Genomic DNA, 11,272 nt, shown 5'->3' with positions numbered 1-11,272 from the left:
GATTTTGCATCTACTATATGAGCTAGCTTTACTGCACATTAATTAAATTCTTATTTTTAATTCAATCGCACAAATTCGTCAGAACCGCATTATCTTATTGCGCAGAGAAATTGGGATTCCCTAACTGCTTTATCGCATAACACCCAGACATGGGAGCATTCTCATCAATTGCTTTAAGGCTTCAAGGGCTTGCATACAAACTATTTCCAGCCCCTGAATCTTCTCCACCTCCGTCTCTGAATCGCCCTGTACACCGTCGCGTCGGTCGTGCGCGCGGATGTCGCCAAGAAGCGGAAGCTCGGCGGAATGGCAGCGTGAAAGCTAGGAAAGGAGGCGGCCGGTGAAGTGCCCCTTCTATTTTCTAACAACTCGCGGAGGACACCTTGACATCTTTCCCCGATCCTCCGTAATCAGCAGCTTTTGCACGCGTAATTCGCTCACTTTCCAGCAACGTGCGTCCAAAGGTGGAGGCGATTACGCGATCGATAGCGGTTCGTTGACCCCGCGGCGATTACGAATCATTCCCCCAGGATTGCCCTTATCGCTACCGGCGAATAATCGCGATCGATCGCGATACGTTGTCGCTGATAGGTTGTCGACGTTTTCGCGGATAACGCTGACGAGAAGGAAAAGCGTAGAACACTCCTCGAAACGGAGGCGCAGAAATCGCAGGGAGCATGACCGATAATCATTGCCATTCGCGATAGAAGCGCGTTCGCTCATTTTTTTTCCCTCGACGATTCAAATCAGGCTTGGGAATCAAGCGAACGCGGCGGCCGATTTTCAAAGGCAACGCCTCCTTTCTCCCGCCGCGCGTCTTGGCCCCCGCAGCGGCCAAGGTGCTTGGAGCGCATCAGGCTCGTACCATATGAACCGCGCGTGACGCATTGGGACGACATTGTATCAATAGGTTTCCACATAGTCCCAGAGAGCACGATTTTCGATGCGTTTTCGTATTGTCAACGCGCCACGCGCGATTCACGTGGTACGGGCCTGAGGCGCACCAAGCACCTAGGCCGCCGCGGGGGCAAAGACGCGCGGCGGGAGAAAGGAGGCGTTGTCTCCGAAAATCGGCCGCCGCGTTCACTTAATTCCGAAGCCTGATTCAGATAATCGATACGAGGAAATTGGCCCGCGGTCATTAGACGGAGAACCCTGACACGCAGCGCGCGTTAGATATTGAACGGCGATTGGAATTATGGAATATTTTGCGAAATCCTTCGTCGACCGGCGAGCGCTCGCCGCTTCGGGACCCCGCTCTTATGCAACGGAGAGGAGTTCAACGCACAGGATCTTCCTCGCGAACGGTCGCCACGAAAATCCCAAGGCTCTCCTTTGTACCTCGGCGAGGAACCGTTTTTCCCCGAACTCGGCTATTCTCCGAAGCGCATAATTTGGCCGTTGGCGGGAGCCTGAAATCATTATAAGTAATTTAATAGAAATCCAGAGGCTGCGCAAGAAATACGGAGAAATGCTGAATAATGAGAGCTTTTTTGAGTCGTGACCTTCTTCCTCAACGTATTGCGGTACATCGGGTACTGTTGCGGCCGGATCAACTTGGAGAAACCTCTCGCACGCTTTCTGACGTTCATGGAAATTATATAGTTTTGAATGAATGACGATCGAAGCTGCATAGAAACTGATATTATGGCGTTTTCAAGAAAATAACATGTGCAGTAGATACCATTCTATTTAAATGGTCCTCGGATGAGAGTTGCATCGCGCAAGGCACCGGTCTCGGGGCCGGGAATTATTTTCACGCGTTTCGGAGTTTCTCGCCGGCCGTCGGTGCCTCATTAACGATACAGATTTCGGCTACCTCGACGAGAAAGTTAAAAACGGGTCGATCTTTGGACGGTGAAGGCGCATTAACGTTGAAACGCCGCGGTGGCGGGGGTCGCTTTTATGATCGGCCAACGAAAGAAGTCAATGCTCTTTAAATGCAGAATTCCAGCCTCCGCTTTTTGCCTTTTGTCCCGTCCCGTAAATAACAAACTGCACTCGCCCATATAAGTACAGCGCGCTATAAATTGCTCAATTAATAAGCGCACAACATCGGCGAATAATTCGCAAGATTTATGGCCGAGCTTACGGGCTTATTTATACAAAAATCAAATGACTTTGGCTAGATAAATGGTACTCGTCGATGTAGAATTCTCCGAGCAATTATAAACGCAAGTGCGATAGTAGACGTTCAGACTAGGGCTGGAACGAATACTCGAATAATAGATTTGAATATTCAAGAAATTATTCGAATATTTACAACTGCAGTCCAGACCTCTGTACGAGTATTTTTAAAGATACTAAAAATTAAACATCCTTGCAGTGAATTACAATTGAATTACATTGATAGAAAATAAAGTAGACGAGCTTCTATCGGGTTGAAGGAAAGTAAACGCCTCGTGCATTCGTGACCTGTTGGCTCAACTTTGTAGCTCGACCAAAGAATTCGTTTTCTATGCTAACATACAGGGTGTCTCAAAATAACAGATACAAACTTAAGTCGCGGACAGAGCTTACGAAGAAAGGTGGTAAGGAAAGCTTCGAGAAATGTCGATTCGAGAAAATACCGTTTCCAAAGTAGCCTTTCAAGTCTTTTAGTTTTTAACTCTGCACGAGCCTACCGGGTGTTCGTTAATTCTCGATAGGAACTGTTAGCGAGAAATCGCCAGCGCCTACTGCACTGCAAGCTAACTTACACCACGCTCGACTGCCATCCCACAGGGGGTCAACGGTTTAGACTTCGAATTTAAAGCGCAAATATGTTGCAACCTTCGTAATGTACAGTGCAATAACCGGCAATTCAAAGAAAATCATTTATCTCTTCCAAATAATCGTACCTTATCACTCTCGTAATTCACTCTCAATGCGAAAACGATAACGATACGAAAATTTATGAAATTGATTTTGGTAATGACCGTGGTGATGATAAGAGGGCATTGGCCTTTTTCAAAAGGTTCTAGAAACGTAATAGGGTTGACGGTTACTCGACAGTGTACACGTGAACTTTTCAAACACAAGTATCTACTATTGCGAGATGAGAAGAAGACCGACTACCTACTAAAGCTGAATTGTCACAGGAGCAAAGGGAATCACCCGCTCGCTCCACCCTATCCCCTCCAAGAAGTCCTACTTTTCGGCTCTTAGCGGCTGTCCATATCCGCGGGCTGTCGTGATTTGTTTCGTTCGCGTTCTGCGTTACACGACGCACTTTGTTGCAAGGAATTAGATGGAGCGAGCGGGCGATTCCCCTTGCCCCTGTGACATTTTAGCTTGTGGGTAGTCGGGCTTCTTCTCATCTCGTAATAGTACTTAGGGCGCTCATAGATCCCCAGTAAAAGGCAACATTGATTACGACTCTTTATTAACACTCAAGCTATATAGATCTAAACGAACAAAAATGTTAATAAATGATTTAATGTTTTGTTTACTGAATGCAAACAATGTATCTGCAAGCTAGACTGAGTTTCAACCCCATTACTAAAGAAACAACATTCGGCGATAAGATATTCTCTACAAGTGGGGTTCCGGTAGACTTTCGAAGGGAATAAAGCATTCATTGTACGCCTGATGAAGAACGTGGACGTTTACTCGGTTCAACTGTAAAGTTAGGTGAAACGTAATACGCTTTTATCTATGCACTCATATCGTATTATGTAACGTAGATACCAAAGTCGAAAATTTAAACGTAAAGTCCTCCGATCTTCGAATCGTCCGCATATCGAAGCAAAGTACAGTAGACAGGTGTTTGGAAGAAGCAGTGAAAACAAGCTTGTGGTTGCGTTAAGAATATATTTTGCCCATCTAGAATGAACAATAGCGGAGATGGTTAAGCCATTCCCTATTTATTCTCTTCGAATTTATACAATGATGTCTGGGATCAATCAAATTCCAATTTTCTCAAGTAACCCTTGGATACGGAACAGTTGTTTTCAAATATATGAGCTGCGCGTAACCACCGTTTGTGTATATCGATGTATCAGGATTCCTAATAATTTTCTCTGTACAATCTTTGGGTAAAGGCTGCGACGAGATATTTCTCAAGTTCTGTACAAACTTATTAGCATCAATTTAATAAAAGGAATGCATAGTAAATATCACGCTACTCATAGAAAAAGAAATTAAAAGCGTAAAGTATCTAATATTTTTATAAATGCGCCGAGTTAAAAATATAAAATGCTACGAAGAAAATTGCAGTATGAAATATATCTACGCATCCTGCGGTGATATACATTCAGGTGTGAATGGAATAAACCTCTATCTCCTGGAAATCATTTACTATTCTCATTCACCCCATTACCATCCTATCTCCGATAGAATTTTCGAAGTGTCCTCGGCCACCTTCTTCGGTGACTGCATGCTATTCACTTTGTAAACCTGACCCTTCTTCTCGAACTGCTCAATTATAGGCAGGGTATTCATTAGGTATGTCTTGTGTCTTTGTATTAGAACTTCTTCGTTGTCGTCGCTCCGCCCGCTGCCTGCAGCACCACGCTTCAAGCACCGCTGCGTGCAGACTTCCTTACTACATTCGCAGAACAGTACTCCCTTCACTATACATTTATCAGACATCGCCTGTGAACAGAAGAGTAGATTAGAAGTACGCCAAGCAATACACTTACACCTTATCCTACCTCGTTCCATCCATCAATGTTATCCTGGTTTCGTGGGAAACCGTCTATCAAGAACCTCTTGTGCGGATTGTCGGAGGCTTGCATGGCCTGATCGAGCAGGCTGCAGGTGATCGCCACGGGCACGATTGATCCATTTATAATGTGGTTCTCGATAAGCTCGCCGTACTGCGAGCCAGGCTTCATGCGTTGCTCTCGTAGCAAGTCGCCGGCTGACAAATGTACATAACCATACTGTTTCGAGATATGATAGCACAAAGTGCCTTTACCGGCACCAGGACCACCCAAAACGAACAACACCTCGAATTTCTGGATTGCAGACATCGTAAATAGTCGCAGCCCAGCTGTGAACACCGTCAACATACAATATTACGAGGTTCCGTTTCGCGCTAATCCCCAGTGCCTTTCAAAGCCACTTCTCCAGATCGTGGCGCCATTTTTTAGCGCACACCACTGCTCATCTGAAGTAATGATTAATGATCGAAATGTGACCGATTAATCGAACGCGATGAATTTGACAATTTCTTTGAAATATGCATCATCCTTTATAATTATAGATAATGATAACGATATATATAGTGTTTGTGTTTTTATAGTTTTATAGGATATCTCGAAATCTATGGTACGCGATAAACGTGGATGATTCTTTGCAAAGAAATATCTCCTCACACGAGCCAATTCACCTGAAAGATAAGCTATGCTGTGCTACGCTACGGCTGGCTCATCTGACTGTGCTATAAAACCAGGGGCGAATTTGGAGATTTGCCGCCATTTCTGTGAAATGTCATCATCAAATATTTTAATTTAAAAAAGTTGAGAGTTAGTTATTGCTAATTTGCTATGTGAAAAAAATGTGAATTTTTTTAAAGTTGTCTCAAGCCTCTGTGTTTAAACCCTTTTTAATTCCTTTCCCCCAAAATTTACCGCCGTATGCTGCAGCCTACTTAGCCTATGTACAAATCCACCCCTGTATAAAAAATAAAAAACATAGCTTAGCTTTCAGGTAGATTGCTGCGGCATTATGGAATAAATATTTATAAAGTATTTAAAAGTGCACGAAATGCTTTATTAAGCAGCTTATTTTACGTACTCACTAATAAGTTAGCAAACTGTATGTCCAAGTATAAGATTCCTTTTTAACTATAAATACAAGTTAAATACTACAAGTGTTTTAAAACTACACTGAGACATTTCTTCATCTTCTGTGCTCCTTCATCAGCTGTACATAACACGAAAAGTTTTCTTATCTATCAGCTCGTGAAAATGCGATTAATAACTGCGCATGACGAGCTGTTACGCAACGGTTGCGTGCATACCTACATTTCTGCATGCTGCTTGATTCTACTGTAAAGAATTACCACTTAACCTTGTATCATGGTTCGCCGAATTAATTACATAATGCAAAGAAACGCCGGCAGGTTTATCACAATGACTTAGGAACGACAAAGGACGAACAGTGCTGACGTAAATATATAATCACGTGTGAGAACGTATTTAATAATTACATTGAGTTACGAGGAGTTGAGGTTACATAGAATTCATGATCCTCATTTATGACAGGTGTAAAGCAAAACAATGATACTAGTCCGAAGGTGTCAGCGATTAATTGGTTCTAGCAAACTTCTGTTATCCTATTACGCAGAATCTAGTCAGAGGAACTGTGCCATTACCCATTTCCACCCTCGCCTCACAGTTCACACCTCAAGCTTTGTATACGATAAACGTAGCTGTAAGGCTGATAATACATTCACAAGCAATGTGTTGAAACCTGTCGGAGACCCACCGAATGAGAATAAAGAAACGACACATGTCGGAGGAGAAGATGTACCACAGAAACGGAACGCAAAATTCGCTGCAAAGATGGTGGATAATTCTCCGTCTAAGATACGACCCTACTTGAAACTGCTAAGAATGGACAGGCCCATAGGTGCGATAGTAATATATTTTATTTCTTAAACTCAATTTGTCAAGGAAATACAGTACCCTCTCGTTATAGGCACATAGTTCGGGGCTGGTCGAGCTCTTAGCTAGTCATTACGTCAATGTTCGACAAGCCCCAAGCCACGTGCCTATAATCAGACAAATTAAATATCAATGTATCGATAATTGATGCGTGTATAGGATCTTGGTTATTATTCTGGCCTTGCGGATGGAGCATAGCCATGGCAGCGACACCAGGTGCGTGGCCAGATTTCCAACTTCTGGCTCTGTTTGGGATAGGCGCGTTCGTGATGCGCGGAGCTGGATGCATTATAAACGACATGTGGGACCAAGATATCGACGGAATGGTAATATTCACTCGAGGAATATATCGGCAGTAGACATTATGAGAACTTTTTAATGCCAGGTAGCCAGAACAAAAGATAGACCATTGGTCACAGGAGAAATTTCGCCTCTACAATCACTTACTTTCCTTGGAAGCCAGTTAACTTTGGGATTACTTGTATTGTTGCAACTAAATCTTTATAGTATTATATTGGGTGCAAGTTCACTAGGTATTTCTTTAGACACTAATACGAGACAGTATTTCTCAATTTTATCGACTAGTCGCTTTGACAAATCCTCTTTAATTTTATCAATGATATCAAGTATGCGTGTTTAATAATTTATTCAGCCATCAGTTTAAGAAGTCCGTGAATTAAAATTTGGGAAATGCTGTTGAAGTAAGTACAAAAGTACTGTAACTTTTGAATTTCTTTTATTACAGTTTTGGTAATATTATATCCCGTCATGAAACGAGTAACATATTGGCCGCAGCTGATATTAGGAATGACTTTTAATTGGGGTGCGCTCTTGGGGTGGTCCGCCGTGCAAGGATCCTGCAACTGGTCCGTATGTCTACCACTTTATGCCGCTGGAGTTTGCTGGACTCTTTTGTATGACACTATATACGCGCATCAGGTACAATTAAAGGCCACTGTCTTTACAGTTTATCGAATGCTTTCATATTATTCGTCTTCGTATTACAGGACAAAGTAGATGACATTATAGTGGGGATAAAATCAACAGCTTTAAAGTTTGGCAACAGGACAAAAGTGTACCTGACAGGATTTAGTACAACGATGCTAACAGGGTTAATTGCGTCAGGCGTATTAACTGCGCAGACTTGGCCGTATTATGGAGCAGTGGGATTAGTTGGTGTTCATCTTGCCAATCAGGTATAAAATTACAAATGTCGTTAGGGGGAATCCTATTTTTTGGGCTACAAACATAGCAAAATTTGGGAATGTGCTTTTTAAGAAACTAGCCATTCGGTAATTATTTAGAAGTTTTCGAATATTAGAAAAACGAAGGTCAGCTTCGTCATTTGCTTTGTCCCATGCTGGCGAAGGTCGAGCGGCGGTAACATGTGTAGGAAAAAGTTGTTCAGAATCGTGTCCCCGACAACATATCCACAAATCATTGAAATCGGTGAGGACGGAAAACTTCTAAATATGCATAACTCCTATATTTATTATTACAAATAAATAATAAAAAAAACTGCAGCTTCTTCAAAGATGTATAAAAACATGGTCCAAAATTCAGATGAATCGAATGGCTAGTTTCGTAAAAACAAATTCCCAAATTTTGCTATATTTTTAGCCCAAAAAATAGGATTCCCCCTTAACATGCTGAGAATGAAACAGTATCGAGTCACAGCTTAATTGCTTCATTTAATGCTATAAAACTGATGTTTATATTTAAGTACACAAAACTGATGTATGTATATAATACGTTTTAGGTATATAGTTTGAATATTAATAATTCTGCGGACTGTGCCAAGAAATTCATCTCCAATCACAGGGTAGGAATGATTCTATTTGCTGGAATTATATTAGGAAATCTAATGAAAGATTTTCCATATAAGAAAGATAAAAGTGTCGAGCAAGAAGCGATAGAAGAATCTACTTCTGTTAAACAGATGCATCGCTTCTCAGCATTATAAATGAAGTATTCAGATTGAGTGGCACAAGCGAGGCTATGTATATTAATGACGAAAGAATTATGCGAATGGCTGGCTGGTCCCAGTAAATTAAGGAAATTAATTTCAATCATTTCGTGCATACGTGCCATAAGAATAATATAATTTCTAGCTACAAACAACATTGTTCTTGGAATTCTGAATGGTACAATTCAAACAGTGAAAAAAGGAAAGGTTAACAATAAAAACATGTTACCTTTGACAAAATACTTATTTTACACCAAAGATTTCACCATTGTACAATAATAGTAACAATCATAGTAGGTATTACGAAATATTAATTGTAACAACAAAGTGTAAAGAAAACAACAAATAATTTTTCTTCTCCCTCAAGGATGCATGTACATTTATTACAAATTAGTAGGATTATGTAGACGAATGATGGCGTGTCTTTACATTAAATCAACTTCCAACGGGTAATGTAATCTGATCCTCGTTAGAGTTTAATCGAGAGCTATTACCCATTGGTTCCGAAGTAGTCTTCAATGAAATATTCGTTGTGCATACGTCCGATATTTCCAGCTGATTCTCGGCACTCTGACGCTCCAACATCTTAGAGTCGTACTGTTCACGCGTTAACAAAGGTTCTTTCATTTTATCCAAGAGTTTTATGTTTGGGAGTACAATAGCTAAGTAGCCACCCTTGTGTGGAGGTTCCAATAAAAGTTTTGGATTTCCTAGTAAGCTTTCATTCACTTCCACCAACTTTCCGATTATGCAACATTTTATGGTATATGTTTTCTCATCGGAGCAAGTGATTATACAAATATTGGAATTAGCTTGCAATGGTTGAGCGCCGTGTTTACTTTTACCCGACACTTTGTTCAAAACTCTGTCGAGCTTATTGCTGACTTTGAAGTCAACTTTTACTATTTCTGTATCGCTTTGCAAAGCTGCGTGACTAGGAGCTAGAGAAAGCATGCATATACGATTGCTGTGCATTAATATACAAATATCGTCCGCAGGGCTTTGTACGTTCAATTTGTAATAAGCGGTAAAGTATCGTTCTGTAATTGTTGGAAACGATCCGTGATATTTCACTCCTTCTAACATATCCGTGATATCATTGTCTGGTGGAAAAGGAAATAAACTATCATCTTCGTCATTGTTCGATAAAGATTTCTCTTCTTCGTCTTCGTTGTCTAGTGGTTCTGAATTTCTCTGATCTTCAGAATTCTTATCTACGTTATTATCCTCTTGTGAAGTCTTTGTATCTTGCGATTGCTCGTGCGCATTATGAGAATCCTTTCCTACGTCGTCGGAGGATTTTATTCTTTTCGAACTTGGTTCGTTGGTATCCGAGTTAGTGTTCATTGTTGGATAATGAAAGTTTACTATCAACAGATTCCTAATGCGACAGAAAAAATTGAAATACTTTTTATTAAGAATACATTTCAAACTAAATTATTTTCAGTGACTCGCTTGTTCCCTCTTTTCTTCTTTTTGTTGTACCTCAAGTACTTTGTTTAATCTTTGTTTAGCAGTTTCCCTATTTATTCCTCTATTAACTTGACGCTGTAAAAAGATATTAAACAAGTAAGTGTATGTTCTAGCATTTAAACCGATTTATATTTTTATTATTCTATGACATTGACTTGATTGCACAGTTAATTCAAACGAGGGTACAGAGAATTAAAGTTTCGGGTAATTAGGCGGCAGAACTAACTTGTTCCTTTATGCACTTTCGCATTTCTTTCTCGACACTGTTACAGTAGCCAACAAATTTTCCGAACGGGTGCTGTAACGAAGCGGAGAAAATTGTTAGGTTATGTCCATACTATTGAAACTGAATGCATGTGTAACTTATGGATTAATGAACTACCTCGTATTGACAATCTTGAACTTTGTAAAAGAATTCATTGCAAGCAGAATTATGAGCTGCCAACGAATGGTAGTTTTTCATCTTGTTATTATCGTAGATAGTTACACTTTCAAGTAATATCAAGAACAGTCATCATATGCCTACGAAAATAATGCGCTTTTATGCATTAAGTTTAAGGTTATATAGATGGTTGAAAGTGCAGATCTCTTTGTTAAATAATTCGCCTTTAAATTTTACATTTATTATCTAAATTGCAATGATAATATCCGACTGTTTTAAATATATGAATTATTATGCCATTGCATAATAGTTGTAATGATTGTTGTATTCATTTATTTGGAGTCTAAAAACTTAACTTATTTGAAGCATTATAAATTTATTTTCAAACTGTGGCGCGTTCTCTATCGATCTTGGCTTCTAATTATAAATACGTTTGATCTCTTTGAAAGCTGCTACTGAATTAATTTATAAAATTTAATTTTCAAATCATTAATGAACAATCAAAAGAATAGAATTTATATACAACGATATTTTAAAGAATTATTTGAACAGAATGTAACTAACTTCGCAATTAACTTTGCTGATACGTTCATTTTCTACATTATCAACATTACTTCCATAACCTGCATTACCTACTCTTTCCGCATATCTTTGCTCTTCCTAATGCCTCGTTCACATGAGTCAGGATGAATTTCATGGCAATTAAAGTTGAAAGAACCTCTACTTCAAACTTGAAACACAGACGAGGTGTAGGATATCCTATACCTCGTCTGTGCTTGAAAGGATATTTCGAGTCGAATAAATAACAGGTTCACATTGATAAAGTAGTTTCAAGTTACTTCATTTCGAACGACACAA

General features: G+C 40.1%; 3 protein-coding genes across 7 annotated transcripts; 1 reads left to right on the top strand and 2 right to left on the bottom strand.

Moving 5' to 3' along the window:
- Positions 1-3,772: 3,772 nt before the first annotated feature.
- Dak1 (cytidine/uridine monophosphate kinase Dak1) lies at positions 3,773-5,875 on the bottom strand. Of its 4 annotated transcripts, none has more exons than XM_076807684.1 (3): positions 5,726-5,875; positions 4,635-4,975; positions 3,773-4,575 (listed from the first exon to the last, which is right to left on the bottom strand). In XM_076807684.1, the coding sequence occupies exons 2-3, from the start codon at positions 4,953-4,955 to the stop codon at positions 4,297-4,299; spliced, it is 600 nt and encodes a 199-aa protein (XP_076663799.1). In that variant the 5' UTR covers positions 4,956-4,975; positions 5,726-5,875; the 3' UTR covers positions 3,773-4,296. The 4 variants fall into 4 exon arrangements, with proteins under 4 accessions (XP_076663799.1, XP_076663797.1, XP_076663801.1 ...); XM_076807682.1 differs by having other exon boundaries at positions 4,635-5,092; positions 5,722-5,858; XM_076807686.1 differs by having other exon boundaries at positions 5,722-5,858.
- Positions 5,876-5,965: 90 nt separating this feature from the next.
- Coq2 (ubiquinone biosynthesis protein COQ2, mitochondrial) lies at positions 5,966-9,726 on the top strand. Of its 2 annotated transcripts, none has more exons than XM_076807680.1 (7): positions 5,966-6,095; positions 6,192-6,558; positions 6,753-6,919; positions 6,979-7,126; positions 7,339-7,532; positions 7,601-7,789; positions 8,353-9,726. In XM_076807680.1, the coding sequence occupies exons 2-7, from the start codon at positions 6,207-6,209 to the stop codon at positions 8,554-8,556; spliced, it is 1,254 nt and encodes a 417-aa protein (XP_076663795.1). In that variant the 5' UTR covers positions 5,966-6,095; positions 6,192-6,206; the 3' UTR covers positions 8,557-9,726. The 2 variants fall into 2 exon arrangements, with proteins under 2 accessions (XP_076663795.1, XP_076663794.1); XM_076807679.1 differs by having other exon boundaries at positions 5,975-6,113.
- Positions 8,785-10,311, bottom strand: LOC143366564 (protein Abitram). The gene is made up of 3 exons (XM_076807681.1): positions 10,259-10,311; positions 10,045-10,107; positions 8,785-9,940 (listed from the first exon to the last, which is right to left on the bottom strand). The coding sequence occupies exon 3, from the start codon at positions 9,904-9,906 to the stop codon at positions 8,995-8,997; it is 912 nt and encodes a 303-aa protein (XP_076663796.1). The 5' UTR covers positions 9,907-9,940; positions 10,045-10,107; positions 10,259-10,311; the 3' UTR covers positions 8,785-8,994.
- Positions 10,312-11,272: the final 961 nt, after the last annotated feature.

This window comes from Andrena cerasifolii, chromosome 3 (genome assembly GCF_050908995.1).
Source record: "Andrena cerasifolii isolate SP2316 chromosome 3, iyAndCera1_principal, whole genome shotgun sequence".
NCBI classification, from domain to species: Eukaryota; Metazoa; Arthropoda; class Insecta; order Hymenoptera; family Andrenidae; genus Andrena; species Andrena cerasifolii.
This window is presented reverse-complemented; position numbering and strand designations above follow the sequence as displayed.

Excerpts from the sequence above, each read along its gene's own strand:
- Dak1 (XM_076807682.1), bottom strand. The coding sequence starts at position 4,994 with ATGTTGACGGTGTTCACAGCTGGGCTGCGACTATTTACGATGTCTGCA. Across the intron at positions 4,576-4,634 it reads ACATTGATGGATGGAACGAG|GCGATGTCTGATAAATGTAT; the intron begins GTAGGATAAGGT and ends TTCTGTTCACAG.
- Coq2 (XM_076807680.1), top strand. The coding sequence starts at position 6,207 with ATGATACTAGTCCGAAGGTGTCAGCGATTAATTGGTTCTAGCAAACTT. Across the intron at positions 6,920-6,978 it reads ACCAAGATATCGACGGAATG|GTAGCCAGAACAAAAGATAG; the intron begins GTAATATTCACT and ends TTTTAATGCCAG. Across the intron at positions 7,533-7,600 it reads ACACTATATACGCGCATCAG|GACAAAGTAGATGACATTAT; the intron begins GTACAATTAAAG and ends TTCGTATTACAG.
- LOC143366564 (XM_076807681.1), bottom strand. The coding sequence starts at position 9,906 with ATGAACACTAACTCGGATACCAACGAACCAAGTTCGAAAAGAATAAAA.